The 26,430-nt window shown below is 47.3% G+C and overlaps 4 protein-coding genes and 2 pseudogenes across 5 annotated transcripts; all 6 read right to left on the bottom strand.

Annotated features, from left to right (window-relative positions):
* Positions 1 to 796, bottom strand: LOC136492545 (uncharacterized; annotated as a pseudogene).
* Positions 797 to 831: 35 nt separating this feature from the next.
* LOC136494215 (stem-specific protein TSJT1-like) lies at positions 832 to 2,162 on the bottom strand. Its single transcript, XM_066490382.1, has one exon. The coding sequence runs from the start codon at positions 2,027 to 2,029 to the stop codon at positions 1,232 to 1,234; it is 798 nt and encodes a 265-aa protein (XP_066346479.1). The 5' UTR covers positions 2,030 to 2,162; the 3' UTR covers positions 832 to 1,231.
* Positions 2,163 to 4,759: 2,597 nt separating this feature from the next.
* On the bottom strand, positions 4,760 to 6,443 carry LOC136494213 (protein ALP1-like). Its single transcript, XM_066490381.1, has 2 exons — positions 6,388 to 6,443; positions 4,760 to 6,308 (listed from the first exon to the last, which is right to left on the bottom strand). The coding sequence occupies exon 2, from the start codon at positions 6,306 to 6,308 to the stop codon at positions 4,956 to 4,958; it is 1,353 nt and encodes a 450-aa protein (XP_066346478.1). The 5' UTR covers positions 6,388 to 6,443; the 3' UTR covers positions 4,760 to 4,955.
* Positions 6,444 to 7,068: 625 nt separating this feature from the next.
* LOC136492544 (glutathione S-transferase T3-like) lies at positions 7,069 to 7,950 on the bottom strand (annotated as a pseudogene).
* An 11,730-nt stretch (positions 7,951 to 19,680) lies between these two features.
* LOC136494212 (rubisco accumulation factor 1, chloroplastic-like) lies at positions 19,681 to 21,402 on the bottom strand. 2 transcript variants are annotated; one of them, XM_066490380.1, is made up of 2 exons: positions 20,927 to 21,402; positions 19,681 to 20,884 (listed from the first exon to the last, which is right to left on the bottom strand). In XM_066490380.1, the coding sequence occupies exons 1-2, from the start codon at positions 21,359 to 21,361 to the stop codon at positions 19,967 to 19,969; spliced, it is 1,353 nt and encodes a 450-aa protein (XP_066346477.1). In that variant the 5' UTR covers positions 21,362 to 21,402; the 3' UTR covers positions 19,681 to 19,966. The 2 variants fall into 2 exon arrangements, with proteins under 2 accessions (XP_066346477.1, XP_066346476.1); XM_066490379.1 differs by having other exon boundaries at positions 19,681 to 21,402.
* A 1,415-nt stretch (positions 21,403 to 22,817) lies between these two features.
* On the bottom strand, positions 22,818 to 24,267 carry LOC136490724 (CBS domain-containing protein CBSX5-like). Its single transcript, XM_066486924.1, has 2 exons — positions 23,804 to 24,267; positions 22,818 to 23,703 (listed from the first exon to the last, which is right to left on the bottom strand). Exons 1-2 carry the CDS (start codon positions 24,118 to 24,120, stop codon positions 22,818 to 22,820), a joined length of 1,203 nt encoding a protein of 400 aa, XP_066343021.1. The 5' UTR covers positions 24,121 to 24,267.
* Between the last annotated feature and the right edge of the window lie 2,163 nt (positions 24,268 to 26,430).

Genomic DNA, 26,430 nt, shown 5'->3' with positions numbered 1-26,430 from the left:
CTATACTGCTTTTTGATGATAGAACCGCAGAAACAGATATATCAGTAGTCTTACCCAAAGCGGAATGAATGGAAAATGACTAAGTAGTGTTTTCATGTCTAATGATATGGTTGCATCCTCTGCAGTTTCCCGATCTGACCCAAGTTCATGCTCCTTTGACTCCTGCATCTGGACAGATGAACCACCTGGAGTGGTAACGGATGAAACACTACAATATCTTGTCTGCATGCCTGACTCACGTAGATTTTCTGCCTGCTGATGACCAGCGTGGTTTTCTTGGCTAAGATTAACCAATGCAGTCAGACCATCTGCTGAAATGTCTCCATTGCGGGTGCTGATTCGTCCTTGGCAAATTGCTGACCATTTCTTGAACCGAGCCCGTAAGGGACACGGGAGAAGACGTAACGCGTAGGAGCCCAAGCTGCAGCAGGCACATTACATTTGAGTTCCCTCTCCCAATACCAGCAAGTCCATCAACTGCTCCTCTTACGTTAACACGCACAGGCCCAAGCACACCATTCCCACCACCCTGGGCATCCGCAAGCGCTGCTCCGGTCATGCTCCTGCCTGTAGTGTGTATGTGAGCTCACATATGCTAAGCACAAGAATTACTTGTGTATCAGCGAGATTCTCCTTGCTGTCACAAGAGAACCAGATCGGCTCTCCGGGCTGCCATGCATGTCGTGGCATGCGCCATCTAGCCGAGGCGAAGAAAATGTGACGTGTTCCGAGGTGGCAATGTTAGATATGAATCGAACAGGCCTTAGTCAACCAACTAACAGAACCTGTATTTCATTTTTGTCGGAACAGACAATAGCGATGCTCCACAGTCCCGGAGCTTAATTAGCAAAGTTCTGAAGCAAACTCTTTCTTATTCATCATGTTGAAGCCAAGTCCACAAGCCACAAGCACTGGAGAAACTAATGTACAAATGCCAGGATAAGGAAAAGGCAGGAAACAGGGAAAAAGAAAACAAAGTTCTAGTAACAAGGTAGACTCTTCCATCCTGTTTCTCTGTAGCACTAGCACTGGCCCAGTCGGAATGATGGAGCCCTCTAGCTGGTTTCAGAAAATGGATGGATGCAAGTCTTGACTTGTGCTTGGAACTAGGTAGAAAGACCACGGACAGGGGCAACGGCGAACGGGAGAGAGGGCTGGGCAGAGGAGGTTGCAGTGCAGACATGGGACATGGTTTGGTTGGTGAGCAGAGCAGAGCCGTGGACATGTCGTCCTAGATGGCGTCGTCCCAGGCGGCGGCCCAGTTGGTGGCGCTGCCGACGCGCGGCATGGAGTTGATCTTGGTGAAGGTATCGACCTTGAAGGTGGCGCCGCACATGGCGCCCTCGCTGTCGACGCGTGGCATGGCCTTGAGCCTGTTCATGGGGTGCTCGAAGCTCTTGAGCCCGCCCTCGCTGTGGAACATGCAGCCCGCGGGGAAGGGCGCGTACGACTTGCCGCACCCGCGCTTCACCACGTCGCGGTCGTCGCTGATGACCGCGGACCCGTCCGCCGCCACGCCCCAGTACAGCGGCACGGAGTCGCCACCGTCGTTCCCGCCCAGCGCGGCGAACACGGCGCCGGAGCGGTTGTCGAAGACGACGAAGGCGAAGGCGCCGGCAAGGTCCTTGACGACCTGGTCGGCCGGGTACGGCCCGCGGTCGCGCAGCGTGCGGTAGGCCTCGATGACCAGCAGCGCCTCGTTGGTGGACCGCCCGCACAGGCCGTACTGCCGGATCAGGCCGCTCAGGTTGTCGAGCCGCCCCAGGAAGACGCAGTAGATGTCGTCCAGGCCGCAGAACATCCGCTGGTAGCCGCCGGAGGAGGCGGAGGCGGAGGTGGGGCCGACGCAGGCGAGCGCGGCGCCGCCGCCGAAGGAGGTGGAGAAGGCGTCGGTAGGGTGCGCGGCGTGGAAGTCGCGCAGGATCTCGTCGGGGTTCCGGGGCTTGTTGTTGGACGACGCGCCGCCGCTCCGGGGGCTGTTGAGCTCCTGCGGCGCGTGCGCCACCTGCTTCTGGAAGATGGCCAGCATCCTCGTTCTGCACTAGTAGTGCACTGCAGGGTCTGGATGGAACGGAACGGAGAACGGAGTGCTGCTTGTGACGTGGAGTGCCGGATCTGGATCTGAATTGGATGGGAATGGAATGGAATGCAATGCAATGGAATGGAGGCGGGGATGGAGATGTGGCGCGCCTTTTATAGCAGGCGGGGATGGAGTAATATCCATTCCGTGGACCCAAGGAGAGCGTGGAATAGAGTAACGTGGGAGTGAGTGCTGCTGCTGACGTGTAAGGGAGATGGGAAAAAGGCCCGAGAGGATAAGATCATCACGTAGTAATGCTGATGTTACAGCAGCACTAGTGCCGGTAGTCGCTTCCATTTGGGAAACGTTATCCGGTGGGCCACGTGCAACAGCGGATTGCCATCTTTTGATACCGCCTGTTTTTTTTTTCCTTTGCTCCTGCCGTGCAAGGGCTACTAGCGTTTTTTTACTCCAAGTACCATGGATGGATGTGATTATTTTTTGGGGTAACTAGCAGTCCATCGCATCGAGTCGCTATTTCATCCGCGCGAGATATGGACATGGGCGGATAAGATAACTGACGGCGATGCGTGGCGGCTAGCCGGCTACCCACCCACCGGTGCTGGCTGGGCGAAACCAGCTGCCGCGGAGGCGTCCCTGTGGGCAGCAGCCGTCAGTTTGGTACGGCCCACCACCATTCGCAAGGACCCAACCCAGCAATTTGTCAAGAAAAAAAAAACCCAACACGATGCGTATAGGTGCCGCGCAGCACGCCCCCCTCGCCCTCGCGGTCGCCGGCTCGCGGCAGCAGCCTGCTGCAGGCAGGGCGCGCGGCACGTCACGACACGACGCTTGGTCCATTTCCAGCGTGTCTGACACGGCCGCGCCCGCTGCTCCCCATGCTGCCTCGCGTCGCGTGCGTGCCTGGCGGTGGGCCGTGGGGTGGGTGGGAAAGGTGGCGCGGCTGGATACGCTACGCCGGCGCCGCGTGCGCACGTCTGGTTGGGGTGGTCCCGCGGATCGGATAGGGATAAGAGGCTGGCACGGCATGGCCGCCGGGGACACGTCACCGTGCGTCGGACAGGCCCTCCGCTCCGTTTTCCATTGGCGTCCCCGCGGACCTGGACCGGACTTCCCGGCACGGGACGAGGACGACCCACCCATGACCCACCGGCGTGAGCGGCTCAGGTGTCCAGCTCGGCCCCGGCTCACCTTTTCTATCTATATCCCCAAAATCTTCCTAGCTCGTGTGTTGGTGTTGACCACTCCTCGGTACGTAAGTGACAGACGGGATCGACGGTACTCCCTCCCTGCCACGAAACACGTAAATCTCATTTTTTTTAAGTTTAATAAAAGTGTGAAATTACGTATGTGCCTGTTCTACATCCTTCTTCGTTCAAAGTACAACATAGGATGGGTTGGTTTTCCAAAAATATAATGTTTTTTTATTGATGGATCCATCTGAAAAGATAACCTGAACTATAGAATTACAAGAATTTTGGGACATGATTACATGTTCTGTGGGACGGAGGGAGTAACTGTTAACTCCTCAGCTTGTGGCCTTTGTTTATCCTATAGCATTGCAATTAGCAAGCACGTTAGAGCATCTCCGAGAGACTCTCTAAAATAGATCTTTAAAAACTATAATTTAGAGGATATGTAAAATAGATAGCCTTCCAAATAATTGAAACACCGCAATAGTCTCTTCAAAAGTTCAGCGGCCGTCTATATTTGATTGGATCATGTTAAAGGATAAGATTTTTTCCGTCAAAATCGGACGCAGTCATGCAGACACGAATGGCCGGGGTGGAGGCGGATGGCGAGCGGCGCCTCCTCGCCAATTCTATCGACCTACAAAACCGGAATAGAGGACTCGGCACTGTGGAAATCAAACGTAGCGATACTGTTGGAGGCGTTTTTTTTTGCCCCAAAACTCAAAATCGGACTGCATATAGAATTTTACGGTGTCTCTTGGCCTTAGAAGGTCGACTACTTGAACTGCCACGGGATGCTGTCGGTTGGCGTCCGCTAATCTTGACAGGATTAGGCCAGTCTCAATGGCCAGTGTCATTGCACAATTTCCAAAATTAAAACGTCATCAAGACTCAAATGAAACCATCCATGAAACAACCCCAACAATGCAGCGTTTCACTTTGATGTTTCCAAGGCTAAGAAAAGCATTTAATTGCTACAGTTTGTTGGGATCATATGCACTCTATAATCGTGTAGCCATTTCTACTCGGCAACAACCATCAGTTAAATAGCAGCAAACATTCCGGCCGGCAGCACCAACCATCACTGAGACGGTGAACAAAAAAGACACAGATTCAATCGGATGCACATACCAGCACCAGTTGACCAACCATCAGTTCGACAAGAGAGATAACTGCACCCCAGGTACTCTGAACAAGCATTCTGTTAATAGAATGACAAGCATCAAAATGATCATATATCCTATTAAACCATAGATATGCTGAAGATAGTCATAGATAACATACGACGAGTAGCAAGACTTCAGCATTCGCATAAAGCAGTTCGGCATGCACTGGAACTAAAGATAGTAAACTAAGATAGAAACAAAATTCAGATAGCCTTCAAGCATGCACTAGAACTAAAGATAGTAATAAACTTAGATAAATAGAAAAAAATTAGATAGCCTTCAGCCTTGCAAACGACCTCTCACTGGTTCTTCTCACAAGACAGTTAACCTTGGGTACTGCAGGATCAGATAGAGTGCAGGATCAGATAGCCGTCAGCCTTCAGCCTTGATTTCATCCTGCAGAAACAAAAAAAACAGTTCAGCATGAGCTCTCAGAAGAATTCAGTAGTGCAGGATCATATCACAAATATCACATATAAAATACAAATGAAGTGCAGTTAAATTTTTAAGGTTAGATAACTAACTACAATAGATAACCAATAATGCAAAAGATAGTCACAAAGTACCAGATGTATGTGCACGACCAACAAACTTATTCCAAATATGTTCTACCAAATCATCCTTAAGTCGGCGATGAGCCGATCGATCTCGAATAGTAGTATCTTTTTCTAAAGCTCTCTCTAACGGAACATCTTGATCCGGAGAGAATTCCGGTTCTTGAACGGTTGATGAACTAGGAGGCACATTTAGATCTAGATTTTCTTCAATAATGTCTGGTTCCTTCTCATCTTCAACTATCATATTGTGAAGTATGATGCAAGCTAGCACGACATCACGGAGTACAGCACGGTCATATAGACGAGCTGGTCGTTTTAAGATGCAAAATCGACGCTGCAATACACCAAAGGCTCTCTCGATATGCTTTCTTGCCCCTTCTTGTTCTTCTGCATACTTCTTCTCCTTCTCAGTGATAGGGAGTCGTATTGACTTAACAAAGACTGCCCATTCAGGGTATATTCCATCAGCAAGAAAATACCCAATGTTGTGTTGATTCCCATTTACCATGTACTGAACTCTAGGAGCTTGTCCTTTTAGCTCATTGATAAATACAGTAGACTGATTCAAAACATTAATATCATTGTTAGAACCCGCTACTCCAAAGAACACATGCCAAATCCAAAGATCATGTGATGCCACAGCTTCAAGAATCAACGTCGGCACTTTCTGATCACCCCGAGTGAACTGACCCTTCCATGCATTTGGGCATCTTTCCCATTGCCAATGCATGCAGTCAATGCTGCCAAACATTCCAGGAAAACCTCGTTTCTCACCAAGTTTGAGTAGACGTTCAGTATCTTCCATAGTAGGGCGCCTCAGATATCTCTCACCAAATACTTCTCTAACACCTTTGACAAAATTCTTCAACGCCTCCATTGCAGTAGTCTCTCCTATCTTCAAGTACTCATCTAGTTCATCTGCACAACTACCAGTAGCCAATTGGCGAATAGCTGCAGTACACTTCTGTAGTGGACTGAGCCCTTGCTGATTAACAGCATCGACCCTCTGAGTAAAATAATCAGACCAATGGCCCAAGGCATCAACGATGCGTTGAAAAAGTGGCCTAGACATACGAAATCTTCGACGAAAAATATTGTAAGGGTAAAGAGGATTTTCTGAGAAATAATCATTCTCTAGTTTTTGATGTGCTTCCTCTCGTGGCCTCTTGATGTGCTTCCTCGGATTGTATCGATGGTCAGAAGCCTGTTTTTGAAGACCTTCGATGGTGGACTGTATGACCACCGTGGCTTCATTGAGAACATCATCTATGATCTGACCCTCAGCAAGGAACTCATCCAACGAGTTTAGAGGATTTTGACTTCCATCAAGGTTGTCATTTTCCTCAGACATCTTTGCATAAGAGAAAAAAAAGTGAATACAAGAGGTGAGGAAAAGAGACAACGCAGAAAGTTCAAAGATGACAAGTTACCTCAAAGCTGTGCACTAGAATCTATAGAACTCGATGCCAGAAGAAAAGAAAGAGAGAAGGCCTTCGTGTGAGAAAAAGAGAGAAGGCCTTCCTGTCTATATATAGGGTCATGTGCGTCCACTAGATGTGAAACTGCCTACCAAGTGCAGCACTCACACGTACATAGGGCTGCATTCACACGTACATAGAGCTGCATTGCCACTAGATGTGAAACTGCCATGCGTCTACTAGATATTGATAAATATAGTACAACATTAAACCTGAAACATCTTTGCTTGCTTTGGCAAATTTGATGACAAAAGCGATCAAAGGCTCTGTCTCACCATTTGCATTGGTTATAAGAGGCAGATGCCAATTCGATGACAAAGTTAGAAATGCACAGAATGCTGGATTCAAGGCTGCTGTAGTATATGACAATGAAGACAACGGCATCCTTGTTTCAAGTAATGATTCAGACATCATTTTTTTTACCATAGCAGTTATATGGAATGAGCAGTCAATTAGTTAAAGCAATGCCAAGTCTTATTTTCACAAAAGTGCAAGAAGACAACTGTACATCAGCAACATGCGCCATTTGCTTGGAAGACTACAGTGTTTGAGAAAAACTAAGAGTGCTACCTTGTCGACACAGTATGTTTCTTACACATCTATTTAACTGATATAGTGTTGTCTAGATAGATTAATGAACTAAAGTGAACTAAAGTACTAGATTCATCAAGGAAACTACTTTCACATATATAGTGCTGTCTAGACAGATTAATGAACTAAAGTGCTGCATTCACACTAAAGTGCTGTGCAGTAGCATTCAGGCTGTGGAGTAGACAGATTTGAGAACTAACCTTAGTCAGCAAACAACTTTTCCTCAAGCTTGCGTAATGCCTTGTCTCGGCTAGCCTTTTGATCTTCAGACATGTGACTTGTATGTTGATTAAGTAGGGAATTGTAGACCTCAAACATCTTTGCTTCCTTTTGCTCTTTTGCTGCCTTCAAATTTGCATTTGATATCTGAATCTGTGCTTCCGTGACCTTTTCGCGCTCAACCTTCCGATCTTACTGCACCTTGATAATTTTCTCAATGTTGTCCCCAAGGATGACAATTCCTTCCATAACATTATCCTTCTTGCGCTTTCCACTGCGCTCAGCCTTCGCTGCTTCTCTACCAATGGGACGTGACTGTTCTTCTGGAACATCAACTATGTTAGTCTTGTCTTTCTCTTTTTCCTCAAACTGTGCACACCATTTGGGCTCCTCTTTCAATATCTTCCACCAATGCACCAACGAAAAACGCTTTCCAAACCTGTTTTCATATATCTTCTGTGCCTCTTCCTCTAGCATGTCATCGGAGTATCCGCTTGTATGCATTTGAGTTATCTTAGTCCAAGCGTCATTGAAATCAGTGATCGATGACTTCAGGCGTGACCAGTGAACCTTCAGTTGGTTTAGTTCCCTTCTACGCTTCCCATTCCCTTTCCTGTTAAACTCCTCAGTGATTTTCTTCCAAAATGTATCATATTTCTGGTCATTACCCCTAATTGGGTCTTTCGAAACATTCAACCAAGCACTGGCCTACAAAATACGAAATAAAAAGTATGAACAAATGAAGTATTGTACCAAACACTGACCTATAAAAAGAAAAATAAATTTATTTGTTAAATGGTGAATACATTTATTTGTTAAATAGCTTTACTTTGGGGATGTGATGTTTAATTTGATTGATGGAATACACTATGTTTGACAGCCCCAATTACTCGGGCTTGCCTCCTTGCACATACTTAGAGGTGCATACGTAATGAATATCAATGGCTAGATACAATCATGCAAATCACTTTGAAGCGGCTGTTCCCTTTCAAGAGAAGTCAGTAGATGACTTGACCCCACTACAGTCAGGTTGCAGACAGAAAAATAAAAAACACTGGCCTACAAAAAGAAAAAGAAAAAATTGATCAGTGATTACCAGTCTCGTTTCCTCGTCATGAGTCCAATATCTTTTCTTTACTGCCCTGTTTGCCTCACTATTCTCCCCTTCCTCAATGTCAATATTCACCGTCTCCTTTGCTGAAGTGCCTCGTTTCACAGTTTGGGATGTTACTGTTCCATGGGCACTTGGTGGTGCTGGTGGGGATATTGGGTTGAAGCTCATGGTCTGGCCAACAAAATGAAAATTTTCTCCTTGCATGTGTGGGTGCGGCGGATACTGTGGTCGTTGAAGGAAATTCGTAAAACCACCTGGTGGATAAACCGACCTGACATTTCCAAAAACAAGTTAAGTCCTCCTCAAAGCAGTAAGACATATTGCACATAAAGAGAAAGTACATGCTTTACTATTATATAACGCTATATATAGCATGTAGTTCCTGTCTAGTAAGGAATTGATGCCCAAAACAGTGATTAAACTGTCAGACTGTATGTCCTGTACAGAAAAATTCAGTCACTTTCATATGCATATGTGTGTGCTATAGTAGGTACCTACTTGAATATAAAAATTCAGTCACTTTCAAAGATGTCTGAGAGATTCAGTTTAACTCTAAACCAAGTCTTGGACATTTGAATCCAAATAAATCAGATCTACACATGCTCTGAGTTGCAGTAACAAAAGATAACATAGTAGCATGAAGGCTCAATAACATTTAACAGAGCACACAAACGATATATCATACAAATTGCAGATTAAATTGTAGAGATCAAACAAATCACTATCAGTTCAAACACTTGCAGGCATCAAAATCAACTACTTCTAGGCATCAAAATCAACTAATTACAGGCATCAAAATCAACACATACCATAGATTTGGGGCTTGCTGGTTTCCTTGTGCATATGGAAAATTTGGGGGCATGGCACCCAATGCTACTCCTTGCGTTGGCCTCGGCGGCACTCCTACTCCTTGCGGTGGGGATGAAGACGACGCGGTAGGGGCTGGCGCAGGGGAAGAAGATGGAGGGGCCGGCGCAGGGGAAGAAGATGGAGGGGCCGGCGGCGCAGAGGGGAAAGTAGGCGGTGGCGGAGGAGAAAATGAAGAAGCCGGAGAAGCCGGCGGCGTAGGAGAGAACGCCGTCTTCATTCCAAGGCGACTGCCTCCGCCCCCTTTCCCTCCTCTGCCTCGCCGTCCGGAGCTACGACTAGGATCCATGGCGCTGGATCTAGCGGCCAGGGCGGGATGGGGAAGGAGAACAAGGCGCGCACGGGAAGGAGATTGGCGCGCAGGGAAGGAGGAAGAAGAAATCGCGCGGGAGGCGAGAGGAATCGCGTGCGCGGCTGGGGAATCGGGCGGGAAGGATCGCATCTTCGCGCGTGGAGCACGGGATCGGTGATGAAACTCTTCCCCCTCAGTGCGGGTGTCGTGCGATTACCGAGTGGTTGGAAACCGAGCTCGCGAGTGTCGTGGCCATGAAACGAACTTGTTCTCTCTCCTCCTCGTTTCATGTAAAAATTGCTCTGGTGCTGATGTGTCACCCTAATTAATGTACATGACACTCCCATGACCTCCCCATTGAAACTGGCCTTAGTGTGCAAATCACGTTTCCTAGCCTCTCGTTGTTAACTAATGCTAGTATACGAAATGGCACGACACCGTGACTGTTCCTATGCTTTATCGAGGACGACTGATGACTGCTATAGCTAGGAAGGCGACGTCGTCACTGCTTAGTCGAGTGTTCGGTTCGGTTTATTCGGTTCTTGAAAATTTCGGTTTCCAGAGACTACAGACCGATCGGTTACTCAGGAAGTCACAAACCGAGGAGTTCTGTTTCGGTTTTTAGTTTGGTTCTTCGGTTTTTAACCGAACAAACCGATGGAAGCACAGGCGTTCGAAGTCCACGGCCGCGACGCTCCATTGCCGCGCTCGTGCCGCTCCGCCGTCATCCTGCCGCCCCCGTCCCACATCCGAGGCCCCCGTCCCACCTCCATCCCCCTCCGGCCTCCGGCGTGTCGCGCCGTCGCCGGTCGCCACTGCGTCGGTGCCGCTGCTGCCGGGTGTTCCCTCCGTGGCTCCAATCGGGATAGGCTTAGGAGGGGCACAGACAACGAGTGGTGCTGGCGCGTGCTTAACTGGTTGTGTCTTTGGTGAGGCAACTGGGGCTGGGCTACCTCCTTGGGCCTTACTGGGCTGGGCTGCCGGCCTGCCGCATGCTGCTCAGCTGCTGCGTTGGCTACTTCCGTGCACGCTGCTGAAAGCTGATCGGTTGCTCGCAGTGGCGGAGTCAGAATTCCAAACTTTGTATTCCCACTTCCACGTAAAAATAATTGAATCCATAGGTATCCCACAAAGTGGGCTAGTCTGGGAAGGTGGAAGTTTGGAAAGCAGACCGAAAGGCCGTTCATTTGTCGGGCTGCAATCAACGAAAATAGTGCAGAATATTGCAACATATACATTTATATATAAATACATACACATATATACATGAAAGTATCCAAAAAAAAAAGTTGGGTATTCCCGGGAATACTGGGGAATACCCTTAGATCCGCCCATGGTTGCTCGGTGCTTCGGTTCGGTTGCACATGGAAACCGAAACCGAAGCCGAAGACCGAAGCTCACAGATTCTGAAACCGAAACCGAAGATCGAAAAACCGAGATTTCGGTTCGGTTTTCGGTGTAAATATGCCGAGGCTGAGCACTGCTGCGTACCGTGAAACAAGTCGTGAGTGATACTAGACTAGTAGATGTTTGCTTGCTTGGATTCGTGCAAAACGGACTGGCGACTGCTTCCATTCGCTTCCCCTTCCGCCCAAACAATCACTTGCCGTCCGCCACGGCATACAGAGTCCTGCTTTTGTCTTTGCTCTAGATAAGCACGCGGTCGCGGTTGGATTTCTTTCGATCTAAGATAGATCGAGAAAATAAAGTGGGAACAAGACAACAGTGGTCGCTTTCGCGTGAGTTTTTCTTCTTAAATTAATTACACTGCACTACGGGCCTGTTTGGATGGGGTAGGATTTTTGCCGGTTTTTTTGAGGGCGCCGTTCCTAAGGAAAGGAAGTACGTGGGTGCGTTTGGAACAAGGGAAAGGAGATTTCCGTTCCGGAGGAAAGGAAACGAGCTACGAGCATTTCACAGGAAAAAAGCATCCGGTCAGAACCAATGGAAATCTCTCTGGCGCTTATCATGGCTGCATGCGCTCTTCCCGCTTTGGATAGAGAGAGCAGATAAGAAGATAACAACATCCAGGAGAGAGAATGGATGTAGTTAATGAATACAGTACACCTGCTAAAGTAAAAGATCGACGAGCAGGAGAGCAGATAAGAAGATAACATGTTACAATTCCTATATTTATAAATTCCTGTGTTCCAAACAGCCTAAATTTTCTATTCCTATGTTTTAAAATCCCGTAGTTTTTCACTTTTCATCATACCTTATTTCTATGTTTTTTCCTATCCCTGTGTTTTGGATTCCTTCGTTCCAAACAGACCCTACACTTAGGAGGATCGATCTGTCCTACGTTCTAGCATTGTAACAGTACATGGGTGTACATACGTGCGCCCAATATTTTTTTTATCCAAAAGTTATGCTCAAATAAATACACGCATATTATACTTTTGGTCGAGCTTAGAGCAACGACTTTGCCCTTAATTGCTCATTTTATATTATTTTTGTTTAAGGCCTTCGAGAACACTAGGAAGGCAGTCCACCAGGGCGTCTGTCCGTCCGAACGCCCCTTCCTGAACTTATATACCATCCCAATAAACCCATCCTCTACGCTCACTCGTTTTTTATTAGGTATCTGTGTCCGTCTCTTTCGTTACGCCAGTTGGATAAGGAAAGGAGAAGAAGACGAGAGACATGCTCCACTTTGCTCCGCATGTCGACGGTGACCCCGCCTGCTCCTCCTCTGTCGCCCACCCCGTTGCTCCTGCTCTGTGACCCGCTCCGCCGTTGACGGTCACCCCACGCTGCTCCTTCCCCTGATACACTTCGGCGCTCCGCTATGCGGCTTCTGCTTTGCGGCCCGCGTCGCCTGCACACGTGGCGACCGCTCCCTCGGCCGCCAGCTAGCCACTAAGGCCGCTGCACAAGGAGAAGCGTCGTGCCCTGGTGCGGAAGCCCTCTGGCCTCATCTCCCGCTACGGCTACGATGCCCCGATGCAGACAACAGAGGAGGCCGTACCGAGATACGATGCATGTTGCAAGTGTATATTTCAAATGTTTCAGATGTTTTAGAGGTATATTGTAATTGTTTCATAAGGATGTTGCAAAAGTAGATCGGGATATTGCACATGTTGCAATGGGCTATACACGTATGTTTCAAGTGTATGTTGTAAATGTTTTATCTCTTTCACACGTATGTTGCAAGTTTTTCATTTGTATGTTGCAAAACTAGATCGGGATGTTGCATATATATATATATATATATATATATATATATATATATATATATATATATATATATATATATATATATATATGTGTGTGTGTGTGTGTGTGTGTGTGTGTGTGTGTGTGCGCGCGCGCGCACGCGCGCCCGCGCAAGTGTTTCAAGTGTTTTCATACGTATGTTGCAAGCGTTTTATCTTGATGTTTACATTTGTTTACAATGGCTACACACGTGTTTTCAAGTTTTTCTGGGTGTTTTGCAACGTATGTTGCAAGTGTTTCACCTGTTTCAAATATATATTGCAAGTGTTTTTATCTGTATGTTGCGAAAGTAGATCTGCTGTTGCATATGTTGCAATATGCGTGAGAAGCAGAAGGGGGCGCGAGCGGTCCCTACGCGTGGTCTGGCGGTGTGGGTCCCGCGTGGGCGCGCGAAATGCAGGTCGGACTAGAGCGTGCTAGTCCGAGCGCGGGCATCGATCTAGACGTCTGGGCGCTAACATTGCCGTTTATTTCTATATTTTTTAAATTTGTTTTCTATGTAAATATTTTGTCCAAATACGAAAAAATACAAAACTACACTACTGCCGCCCGGTTCAGTTGGCGGAATCTTCTTTTCTCTCGGCTCATCATAGAAAAACAATACTTTTATTAAGTATGAACTTAAATGAAGATAAAATTATATGAAAGTTGTAGAGAAAGAAGCGATCTATAACTTTTGTATCTACAAAATTGATATAATATTCAGATCTACATTTCTAGATCTAAACATTAAAACGATTATTCAAACGGAAATGATGTGAACTATAATGTTGTAGATTTTCATCCTTTAATACAACTACTAGGTAGCGTGCCCGTATGTTGATACGGGACAACTAAATCTTTTGTACTAAAAACACATGAATCACACGATAAGATAACAATACTGTTAAATTAAATACCGATGTTAAAGTGACATTTAATTCAAAAAGCAAAGTTCGTGAAATTAACACAGTCACGGAGAGCGCGGCGTCGCAGGCTCACAAACTCTACTATATAGATTTTTTCGTGATATGGCTAAAATAATATTTTATATCGGCAGAAAGAATTCTTGGATATCCATTTCTTTCATGCGCCAATAAATCCATGAATAAGTTCTGCTGCATCTCTATATAATCCTATATACACAGGTTCAAGTATATATGTAAATATTAGTGCCTGTCACATGGATAATAATGTGTCTTAAAAAATCTCTCATAAATTTTTAAAACAAAGTATGTTATACTCACCATATAAATATGTGTGGCTTTAGGACTATTTCACACAGACATATATTATAGAATAAGGTATCCACTTGAGTGTGTGTTCCAAGATGTTGAATTAGGTGTTGTAATTCTTAATTTCGACATATTTTCATGTCAAGGCAACCAATGGTGAAACTTTTTTTAGTGGTGCATAAATTTATGGTGCACCTCTTGACTATTTGAGTAAGGATATGTTAACACTGTAAAGGCTCAAAAAAGCTGCTGAGAAGGCCAAGGTTGAGTTTTCTCCACTATGCATACTAAAACTTATGTCCCTATTTGTCATTGCTGACGCTTTTGATGTAAAGCAATTCAACATTACCATGATCAGATATAAGTTTGAGTCTCTTGCGAGCAATCTCATAGAGGGACTCTCATTCTTTATGTGATCTACCTTAAGGATATTGGCAGGACGATGGACCCATGTTGGAATGTCACACCAAAAAGTGTCCACGTTTTGTCCATGATTTATTTTCCATGAATATATGTGGGTATTATGATAACACTAACTACACCAAATGAAAGATTAGAGAGAATTTGCATTGCCTCCAGAAGGATTTATTTATTAAGTTCTTTGGACTCTACAGGTAGTTTTGAAATATCTGTTTGCATGTCTTACCTCATATCCTAATTCAAAATTTTGTAGTTTAATTAGAATATTTATGTGATTGTATATATAATATCCAATACAATAATAATCTATGCATGATCTTCTTGAAAGATTTATGCAGTGTAAAGACATCTTCATTTTTCATGCATGCCTGTGCTAACGCGCTACGGTAAAAACAAAAGGACAATATATCAATTAAAAAATAAAAACAAAACTCATGCTCAAAGTCAAAGAGATAAATTATGGATGCTTGAATTTTGTCATCCATTATCTACCGGCGTGCCTATAAAATAGACTGAATAAACAATTAAACATAAATAGAAAACTAAATTAATGAAATGATCATTGCAAGACATCAATCATCTCATAACTTCGAACAATATCGCAAAGCTACTAAAAACTGTAACCGTGTCCTCACCTCAAACATTGTCCAGATGAACGGATTATAATGAAAGAAATGGATATAAGAGATTTCTTCCTGCCAATATAAAACATTATCTTAGCCGCATCACGGAAAGGTCTATAAAGTAGAGTTTGTGAGCTTGCGACGCCGCGCACTCCGTGACTGTGTTAAATTCATAAACTTTGCTTTTTGGATTAAATGTCACTTTAACGTTGGTATTTAATTTTTACAGTATTGTTATCTTATCGTGCGATCCATGTGTTTTTAGTATAAATTATTAGTTATCCCGTAGCAACGCACGGACATGCTACCTAATATACATATATAGAATAAAAAAGATGACAAGAAAGATTGGCATTAGGCCAACTCCTTTTGATTCTTTACAAACACATCTGAAGTTAACATGTGGGCTGTGGGCTGTGGACATCAAATCAAAACAACAAAAAGAACATGGATTCGACCATAAGTAGCATTTGCTCTCCTTTTTTTTGAAAAAAGAAAGGTACTACAGAGTTACAGGATTGTCAATCTTATCAGCATCATCAATTTTTGGCAATTATAGAACTCAACCAAGACACCCATTGAAGTGCTACATCCCTAGCTCGCAACCCAATTAAGAGTAAGTTCTCGCAAGCCTAACTCCCCAGCCATTATTAAACTGCATGAAGAGCTCCGAAATAAAGACCACTATTTGAAAAAAATAGTAAATGATTATTGTTTCCATTCATGCATAATTGTTTCCTTCCATGCATGATTATTGTTTCCTTTCATGCATGATTGTTTCCTTCTATGTATGATTATTGTTTCCTTCCATGCATGTGGCATCAGGTGATCGATTTGTTTCCTTCAAAGCAGGCGGGGATTACAGGGATGACAGTTTCTTTTTCTATCGCGTGGGGTATCGCACGGGGTGGGCAGACGGACGAACCAAAATAAATGTCGCACCAAAAGATGTCCACGCTTTGTTCTTTTTAGTTGTAGGAGATTATATGAGTTTTATCTACATATATGACTATATGAAAAAGGTTATAATTTTTGGGAGGTGTACTACGTATGGGTGTGAATAAATTGCCTCAATCTATCCAGTAGCTAGTGTAGCATATTTTAGAAATAAAAAATTTCTGTTGGCTGTAGTTGATCAGTGGATGTGAAAGCGGAGCCCAAATTATTGGATTTACCACTCCGAGTCCACCAAAGTTTCGAGCCAGCGGGGTAGGCTGATGCAGCCCAATAAACTGAGGCCTCACAGGCTCACACGCAAGGTCCGCACGGAAGTGTCGATACGCCAATACGGGCTGGTAGTGGTGGTGCGCACCAGAACCACGACCCACGGGCTTACTGATTGTCCGCCAAGGAAGGTGGATCTTGTCTTGTGATTCTTGGTCCTGTTCACTTTTCTTATAATTCGTCTTTTTTCAGTTTGTTTTTTCAGTTAAAATTAGCTAGAACAATATTTTGGTTTATTTTTTTAGTTAAGCGAACGAGGCCAAAATCGGAAGCACTGCTCGGGATTGCACTGCGCCTAGAAAGGATGCCTGTGTAGTGTGTACTGCGCCTAGATGAGATGCTTGCGCACCTTTGTGAGAGTCTTTGCAAAATTAAAGCAGCTAGCTAGGGCGAAGAAATGTGGGAGATTAATTTTTAGGGTGCTTTTGGACAATGGGTATCGCAAAAGCAGCACTGAGTGTTATGTGTAATGTTGCCAACTTGAATTGACACACCAATCAGTTTGGTTGCAGCGTGGAGTGGCTGCCAAAATTTGTGGCCGCCACAATGGACTGATGGGTCAGATTGCGAAGGCTGGTTCATGGCTGTCATCAGAGAAGGCACCAAGGCTGCGCACTCCCTAGCCATTCTCACCTTGTGGTGCATCTGGAAACAACGTAATGCAGTTGTATTGAGAGAATCAAGACGCACGCAAATGCAGCATCCATGGAAGTCGAGATGTTTGCTCTCTTTAAGCCTTTTCGCTTGTTGGTTTCAGCCAGAGCTTATCAGTCAGTCAACAGTATGTTTCTCTCACAACAAATCAACACCAATCGGACTTATCAGCCCAGAAACCAACCAGAGAACAGGCTCTTTGGTCCATGGCTGACCGTCTCAGGCCCCTTTTAGATCGTGTGTTTTTTGAGTACTTAGCTTCGAGCTCTCAACCACTACAGCGGTCTGCTGTAAGTGGGGGTCACCTGGTCCCCGAAAACTCTCTCTTCTTAGTCGATGATAAGCCGGGCAATCGGATCTTTCAAAAAAAAGTAGAGATGGCCATTAATTGAGCACCTAAAATGGATTAGGAGCAACTGCGGCTCCAATTTCGAGAACATAATGAATGAGCTCCGGGCTTGTCTATCCACATCAGCCAGTCTTCAACATGTATGTGACAAAGATGATACGATATTTACACTCACAGAGGCTTGTTGATGATGCTAACCCATGGATGAAGTTAATGGAAATTTATATGCTTGAATTTTAGTTTTTCAAATTAGTACATCCACGTTGTAAAGGGGGGAAGAATGATTGAGACTATTATGTATACAGTCTGATCAGGCAGTCACAACTTTATTAGAGAAACAAGATCTACAATGTTGCAGTGTTTAGGCCTATCAGAAAATGGACACATTACAAAAGGCACTAGAAAATGTGTAACGTAACCACCGCCGGTTTTCCTAACAAGAAAATGTATCGTGTTTTTAACATGCCTCTTCTCCTTTTTACTAGTTTCAGCCAAAGTGTTCCCCCAAAAAAATGAATCCAATTTTGAGAATTATACCATGGGACGGACATATGATCGATCACATATTTAGTTTATTCTCATTGCAGGTCTTGATCCACAGTTTATCTCCATAGTCATCTTGGAAGATTTTATCACCGTCTCTGGAATCCTGGATGACTACAAACTGCTCCAATAGTTGTTGGAAAGTTGGGTTTGTCAGGTTCTTTGATATAACACATACTTATCTCTTGGTACATGCTCGACTTACCATAACACATGTTTTTTTTACTTTACGTTTTTATATTTTTCTACTTTACTTTGTTTGAATGTCATAATAGGAAATTAAAAAAAAAAAACATGTAAGGCTAACTGGCTAAGCCTTAGGGACTACAGAATGTCATAGTAGAAAATTATTTGGGTTTATACAATCATGTAGAATTGAAAACTAATTTGTTTATTGCCTTATTTTGACTTACCTTTCATCACCATGATGCCGCCATAATCCTCTGTGTCTAAGTTCTATCTATATGTTATATCTCATCTCCCTTGTTTTTTTTAAAGAAAGTGGCGGGAGGCCTTGCATTGAAGTAAGGAAAATAGAAAGTTTTGCCTCAATGGCAGACACGCCTCAACAGGCTACAGGACAACCACAAGCTCTTGAGAGGGCCATCCCGCAAAGAAACGAAAAAACAAGATGAAAGCCCCCAAAACTAAACTAGTTTTGAAAAGCACGTTGTCGTTGATCAAAGTCCTCTTTTGTACGTAGTGCAACCAATACAGACGTGGAGCTATCATTTTGGAAAATCAGTCGATTCCTTTCGTTCCACAAATTCCACACGACGTAGATGCATAATCCATTGAAGTGTCCTCTTTTATCATTTGGTATTGTCTTTACGGCAGCTTGCCACCAATCTTTTGGTATTGTCCTCTTCTCCCTTGTCATTTTTCGTTTGGGCTCTGAATGCTGTTCCTTTGGATGGTAGAACAATAATGCCCCTTCTGCAGAATTTACCAGTTATTGAAATGTAAAGTGGGATCCTGGGACTATCCAGTGGTTTAGTCACGTGCACAGTGCACTAGAGATAGCTGCTGTGGAAGCTTTATCTTAGCATATGGCTTAAGGCTAATTGCCATTACTTAACAATAGTTCCATCCTCCATGGGTACTTCTCCATTACGATGTATATATGTAAATTAAATTTCATTAATGATCTTGACCAAGGAGATACATATAGTGATTTTTTTAAAGCGAAAACATTAGGGGAAGCCCCTGTTATTGCAAATATTTATATACGAAAACAAAAGGCAAAAAAGCAAGCAGGCTCCCTTAGAAAATAGAAGAACTAAATATAATGATTATTATTGCCCTGATACATATAATGGTTATTGTCCTGATGAATCCATTTTCTCATTCAGTTGTTTATTAACCTCACTTGTATTACACCCATTGTCCACAAATTCAATACTGTGACATTTGAGGGTGCTGAATTTGCACAGCTCTTGGTCAGGTTTGGGCAGGTGACTCCTAATTTATAAGTTTGTGCATAATTTAAGATTAAAATTTTTGAGCAAGGGGCATCCCAAAATGGCATTAAACCACTCATAATCAACTGTCAATGTAGAATTGGCACTCATAAGACTCTTATTTTAAAAGCGATAGTTCATCAAGGGAAAGGGCCTCGAGATCAGACAGAAATGGTTCTTAATGTTCTTGGTGCATCTTTTGCCTAGTCGGTGGTCATAGGGATAATTTTTCGCCAAAAGAAGACTTGCCCCTGATAGCCTTTTGGATTGCTGCTTTGATTTGATGATTTCTGAACCAGCCAGGTATCCATGTTGTCCCGCTTTCCCTGACTCAAAGTCAGTTTCAAGATAGATTGTATAGTGTCCTAACCGGTGCTAGTACACGATTTCTTTTGGCTATTGAGTTCAGTTCTTGGAAAAAAAAGCTAGATTAGACAGGTGTTGCCATTATCAGTAATGTCATATGAATGATGTATTTGATCATATATATATTATTTTGCAAATATAATGTGTGGGAAAGAATAGCCAGCAATGCAAGGCTAAGGCTAAGGGACTACAGAGTACAGTTCCTATGGCATTTACCGAAACAACAGAAGGAGGTAATTCGTTCCTCTTATTCATCGATCCATCGACTCGAGACTGTAAAGAAGAGAAGAGGAAAGCTTTACCACCCAATGGAAAAAGAGAAATTGGCATCTCCAAAACCAAGCAAAACCCTTGATAAACCTCCTCTCCAGATCAGTGATCAGTCCCACTCCTCGTCGCTCATCATGCCGTCCTCGTCCTTGGGCGGCCGGACGACGATAACCACCTCGGCCGCCGCCGCAGCTATGCCCTGCTCAGCCAGCTTCTTCCCCCTCTCCACCACAAGCCGGCCTTCCTTCTCGAAGATGTATATCCCCTGCTCCACGACCTCCTTCTTGCTCCGGTTGGCAATGACCAGCACTGGCTCCTCATCGGCCGTCCGCCACGGCAGCCTCCGGCCGTCGGCCAGCTCGATGACGACGGCGTCGTCCGCTGCCTCGGCCACGGCGCCCCACCCGGGCACCACAGCCCACCGCGCCCACGCCTTGTCTACCTCCACAATGCCAAGGTCCACGTCCGTCTTGGTCCGCCTGGGCGCCGACTCCATGGCCGCGACGCCGTCCGTCTCCCTGAGCACCGGCAGCATGAAGACGGTGGTCGCCTCGGCGACCTCGCCGTACTGGAGCCGCACCACCGTGACGCCGGGCCGCGAGGCGGCAGGGTCCTCCTCCTCCTCCCCCTCTACCTCCCCGGCCGCCTTCTTCCTGGCGCGCTCCAGCTCGAGCTCCACGCGCGCCCTGCCGGACTCGGTCTCCACCACCTGCAGCGCGCGCTCCAGCTCCGCGATGCGGTCCTCCACGTCGATGGCCTCCCGCGACTGGCGGAACCGCGCGTAGGCGAGGCAGTCGGCGGGGGAGTCCCTCCCGAAGGCCTCCCAGCCTTCCTCCCCGCGCCAGCGCGGGAAGCTCTTCATGGCGCGAGCCAGCTCCCGCACGCCCTTGGGCTCGAGCCTGTAGTCGATGGCGTGCCTGGCGGCGTCGGCGCGCTGGCGCGCGTTCAGGAAGCGGAGCTCGTACAGGAGGTCGGGCCCGCCGTAGGAGTCGAAGTACGGGAGCAGATCGGGCGGGAACGCGGCGACCTTGTCGTCGAGGAGCGAGTCGCGGACCTGGGACGCGACGACGAGGCAGTTCTGCTCGACGCCCGAGATGCCCGTGGCCTCCTGGATGGAGGACGGGTTGAAGCCGTCCCGGGAGAGCGAGGAGATGAGGGGCGCGTACTCGTGCCACAGGCCCATCCTGTCGCGGAGGATCTGGAGGCGCTGGGTGAGGTCGAGGTTGCGGAGGCTGGGCGGCAGAGGGGACGGCGGCGGGTGGAACGGCTGGTAGAGCTGGCCCGGCGGCGCCATGGGGGGCGGCGTGAAGGGGAGCCTCCGGTCGCCCGGCCCGCCCCCGCCGCCGGTGCTGCCGCCTCCCGGAAGCAGGATGGCGCTCGCGGCGATGTGGCTGGCGCGACGGCGGCGCCACACGGCAGTAGCGGCGGCGACGGCGCGGGGCGTGCGCTGGCGGCGCGGCGCGGTGGTGGACGCGGCGGGGTGGGGATGGGAGAGTGACAGCATGGTGGCGATAAGGGGATCGGGGAGGGGAGAAGAGGAATGAGAGGGCCAGGGAAGCACGGAAGGGAACCCAGGGCTTTATCCTTGTCGTAGCGTGCGCCACGGGCGCTAGCGACGCGCACTCCTGTTTTTTCCTTCCGTTTCCCTCTCCGTCAGGTACTTTCCGTTTGCTGTCGCGCTCGCTTCTGATTTCTGAATCAGGCACTTGTTTTCTTTCTCCTTTCTCCCCGCTCAACCGGTGCTTCTCTTCTTTGATGTGGAGGCGGAAGCTCCGTCGACGCCGCCGCCGCAGCCATGATTTGTGCGCCACCTACTGATCTTCACCGTCGATGTGGAGGCGGAGGGGACATATTCCAGCAGGCTGTGATGGCCGTCGAGTCAAGTGCCCGTCCAGATTCGAAAGGAGCGAGGGGCTCCAGCGAATGGTAAGCACAACATTCAACATGTAGGAAAGGGTTTTAAAATTTAAAAGTTTTCAAATCTGATGTGCAAAGGGTTTTAAAGTATATAATTTGAAAGTTTTGAATTTCCATATATAAAAATTCAGATATGCAGCTTGATAGATATTATTGTAGCTTGTAGGAAGTTTTTCTGAATATATAATTCTGGAAGTTTCTGAATACCAGTTCCAAACTTTTTTATATGTAGTAATCTGAAAGTAGATATTAAGGGAGTTCTGGACTATATAATTTGTAAGGTTCTCAATTTGAGATATAAATGTTTGCAATAAATAACTAGAAAGTTAGATTTGTTCAAGGTTTTTGAAATTCTATTTTCATATAACTTTTTTTAACTGCCGCGTGAAGTTGATGCACAGTTTAACATAACTTTATATTACATTTTAATTTGTTTATCTTATCTCGTTGTTTCTTCGGGGTATTAATGACAACTATAACTGAAAACGAACATATATATCTCAGCATAGTGCAAGATAACTTTGAATTTCTATTTTACATACCAATTTTTCTGTATAGATTGAAACAAGTAATCAAATACAGAATTTTATGGAGCGAAAGACCACCAAATTTGATTCTACATCCATATAGAAGGAAACCATCCTCCGTCTGTTTCAACTCCCACATACCCGTTTTCCAAAAGAGAGAGAAAAAAAAAACTCGTAGAATCCAAATAGTAGCTTGTATGGGTTAAATCTAGACAGGAGAAACATGAAATGAAAAAAAAAGTAGATTGATTGGGCTGCAGGGGCTAAAGTTAGACATGAGAAGTAAGGAAAAAGTCTGCTTCGCGGCCCATATATCACACGCACGCCAACCCACTACCGTGTCAGGAATATACGCGCTCCTCATCCTACTGGCACATCCTCGCCGAGTACGAGGCACGAGCAAATATTATGTATAGATATATATAGATATAAATTCAGAGAGATTGATATAAGGTTGAATCATTTATTTACCAATGGAAATTATTTGATTTGATCGGTTTATACTACGCTATGGGATCAATCAAGATCAGGATGCATTCCACATCCACTTCCAGCGACCAGGTGGTGCCTGAGCACACGCAGCACGTCGAGCAGGCCGACCACGCCCACCAGCTCTCGCTCCTCCACCACCCACACGTGCGTCGCTCGGTGCACCATGGCCTGCACCATCACCGCCACCAGCGAGCTTCCCCTGTGGCACACGGTTGCCTCCTCTGCCCGTCGCCTCCCCAAGAACGAGCTGCCGTGTCTGTGCGGCGATGCTATAATCAGCTTCCTCCCGTTGGCGTCGACGATGTCCTCGTCCTCGTCGGACGACGAGGAGGATGACGACGAAGCAGAGGAGGAAGAAGACGACGACGACGACGCGTCGGTGGTACCGCCATAGAGCAAGTCGAGCATTCCGAGGAGGTTATGGCAACGGAGGCGGGAACGGACGGCGTGGAGCGTGGCCGCGGGCGGGGCGCCGCCCCAGTCCAAGAACGACACGAGCTGGCCAGCCGAGAGCGCCGCGATGGCCGCCACGGACGCGACGCCGCCGGAGCGGAGCGCGGACGGCGAGATCTCGCCGACGAGGCGGCGGGCGGGGGAGCCGGTGCCGGTGCCGGCGACGACTGCTACCGAGGCGTGGGACGCCAGCGCGGCGCGGAGCAGCGGCACGGCGGAGAGCGCGCTGTCCCCGGCGGCGACGGCGAGCGCGGCGGGGCGGACGGCGCCGAGCTCGGTGACGGACCGCGAGGCCGTGGCGGAGAAGACGCCGACGGAGCTCAGGAGGAAGCGCACCACGTCCTCCACCGTGAGCCAGCACAGCTTGCCGCGGTCGGCGGCGGCGTGCCACCTCTCCCTGATCGGCACGGCGAGCGTGTGCGCGCCGCCCAGGAACGCGTCCACCGCCTCCAGCACGCTGCCGACACCAAACGACCGACCCCATCGTCAGATAACCAAAACACTCGATTCGGTCCGGAAAATTTATTTGATGCACACGTGCAAGTGCGGCAGGCGACCTCGCGTCCGGGTCGATGCGTCGGACCGCCTGTAGCGCGCCGGCGGCGAGCAGGTCGGAGAGCGTGGCCTGGAGCGCGGCGGCCAGGGACGCCAGGTTATCGTCGTCGGCGCAGAGGAAGAGCAACGCGTCGGCCATGCACACCCTACCGGCCACGTCGGACCCCTCGCTACCGTCCCACACCGCGACGGCCGCGTCGTCACGGCCCCCTCCGGCCTCCAGGTCGGCGATCGTGGACTGGGGCGGCAGCCACCTCAGCGCCGGCTTGCCGATGCAGAGGTCCGACACGTGGTGCGCCTGGAGCAGCCGCTCCGCCATGTGTGCGCGTGCATGCACCGGCGGTGCGGTGCACGACGTACAGTGAGCCGGGACTGGGAGCGGGCGGTGGGTGATGGGAAAAGGGAGAAGCTGGCGTTGCTCGATGAGCGGCGGTGGATGGTGGTGACTGGTGCGAGGTACGGTGGCGAGCTGCAGCTCAGAGAAGAACAATGCGGCGCGGGTTAAATATGCAGGAGGTGTTTGTTGTGTGTGCTTGCCGTGGCAGTGGCAGTGGGTTGTGGAATGTGGCCGTGGCCGGTGAGGACACAGGACAGCGATGGAAGGGGAGACGTGGCAAGGCAGTGATGAAAACCTGAAAAAGAAACTTTGTGCCCGTTATTTTCCTTTCTCTGCTGCTTTTAGGTACTCCGGTTTATAAAAAAAAATTGATGACTGGTTTTCTTTTGGTTATATCCTGCTGGCTTTATTATAGGAGTATTTATTTCATCGTGAAATGCAACACGCCAACACGTACTCCCTGCTGAACAACTGACTAACTGTCGGACGTTAAAGTTGCTCGATCGTCCGGGGCTTCGGGCCATACATGCCACTTTGCTGAATAGCCGTCAGACGTTAAAGTTGGTGAACGTACAGCTCCTTCTGGTTTCTTGCCACGGGAGAGAAGGGCAGCGTGGCTGTGTTAGCGTAGTTGTATACGTCTTCTATACGTATGTGGCTACCTAGGTGTCGTCAAGGTCAAATGCTAGCAGCTAGCTATCTTCATATCCTCCGTCGATGAAGCTACGACTGCCCTGATAAGAAAAGAAAAGAAAAAACCACTAGATCGAAAGACGTGTCACGTACGCGCGGCACGCGAGTATACCAGTCCTGTACGTGTTTTGCATTAATATGGTCTTGTTTACTGTGTTTAGTATACGACGAGATCATCCTCACCTCACGGTAAGTCGGTAACCGTGTAAGACCGCCGGTTGGTACCTACGTATTATTACGTGCATGCCACTTGTTGTTCAACGAAAGTGAGGTCAGTGTAGTACTATATTGCATGGGCTGGCAAGTACGTGTACGTACGTACATGTTATTAACTACTACTAGGAAGACCGTATCCAATATAATGACGTGGCAGGGGAGCGGACCCACAAGGTCGCTCGCGTAAACGCACGGGTGGTGAATGTGTGTGGCCGCGCTGGTGGTCCGTGGTGGACAGCGTGGCCACCGGGCAGGGGGCGCATGCATGCATGCATGGGCCTGCACGCAGGCAGGTGTGCGACATGCATGCGCGCGGGCGGAGCCGTGGACACGCGCGGAGGCAACAGCACCAGTCACAGTCACGTACGACCAGTCCACCACGCGCCGCGCGAGCTCAGGCAATGAAGGGCTCGCTGCGCCGCCCGCCCGGATGCGGTGCGCGCGGACGGTCGGAATCAACTACAGGAGGACGCACACATGCCGCAACCGCATGCCCGGCAGGTTATTACATACTCCGTACTCGAATATGATATGATGACCAATTGACCACAACATGTAGATAAGGCATCCCATAAACAAATGTTTAACTCCGTCGTCGTTATATATTATTGCTACCTTTAACTAGTGCCTAATTACCGCTACACTGTGTAGTGTTTGCTAGAAGCAGCATAGGCCCACAGACCACGGTGTGATATCGATACTCTGAAAAAGACCATCACTAATCAGGGCCCAGGGGCGCGAGGTCGACCAGTCGAGTGGTAGCTTCTCATTCTCTGTCCTTTATTTGTGCTGACTAAAGAGAGCACATGAATAATCTTGTCAAATAAGCCACTTGGTAGCGTTATGATGGCTTAGGCCCCGTTTAGTTCAATCCAAAAGCCAAAAATTTTTGCATAGTAACCGTCACATCGAATCTTGCGGCACATGCATGGAGTACTAAATGTAGACGAAAAAAAAAACTAATTACACAGTTAGTCGAGAAATCGTGAGACGAATCTTTTAAGCCTAAATAGTCCATAATTGAACAATTTTTATCAAATACAAACGAAAGTGCTACAGTAACCAAAAGCCAAAAAAAACTTGGAACTAAACACGCCCTTAGCAATGCATTGCATTTCGTATAGTTATTTTATTGAAGGGTGCCTATCCATGTGGACAATCTCATATAAACCGTCAATTTTGGATCCAGTTCGTGATTTCCGGCAGGAATTAGAATCCAAAGAATGTACTGGTGGTGAGCAACCAGGGCTATGGGCCTGTGTGGGCTTTCGGCACGACCACCTGACCTCAACACTGCACCCCCCGCAGAGCCCACTATGCCGTCCCTGAATGAAAAGATGACAAAGCTTAAGGGGTTTTGGGACTGCTCCGCTCCACATTTTT

Source organism: Miscanthus floridulus, chromosome 11, assembly GCF_019320115.1.
Source record: "Miscanthus floridulus cultivar M001 chromosome 11, ASM1932011v1, whole genome shotgun sequence".
Taxonomy (NCBI): Eukaryota; Viridiplantae; Streptophyta; class Magnoliopsida; order Poales; family Poaceae; genus Miscanthus; species Miscanthus floridulus.
Note: the sequence above shows the minus strand (reverse complement) of the source record. Positions and strands in the feature narration are given on the sequence as shown.

What these genes read in the sequence shown, in the direction of transcription:
- LOC136494215 (XM_066490382.1), bottom strand. Translation starts at nt 2,029, where the DNA reads ATGCTGGCCATCTTCCAGAAGCAGGTGGCGCACGCGCCGCAGGAGCTC.
- LOC136490724 (XM_066486924.1), bottom strand. Translation starts at nt 24,120, where the DNA reads ATGGCGGAGCGGCTGCTCCAGGCGCACCACGTGTCGGACCTCTGCATC. An exon ending in CGCATCGACCCGGACGCGAG is followed by an intron (nt 23,704 to 23,803) that starts GTCGCCTGCCGC and finishes TGGTGTCGGCAG; the next exon opens with CGTGCTGGAGGCGGTGGACG.
- LOC136494213 (XM_066490381.1), bottom strand. Translation starts at nt 6,308, where the DNA reads ATGTCTGAGGAAAATGACAACCTTGATGGAAGTCAAAATCCTCTAAAC.
- LOC136494212 (XM_066490379.1), bottom strand. Translation starts at nt 21,361, where the DNA reads ATGCTGTCACTCTCCCATCCCCACCCCGCCGCGTCCACCACCGCGCCG.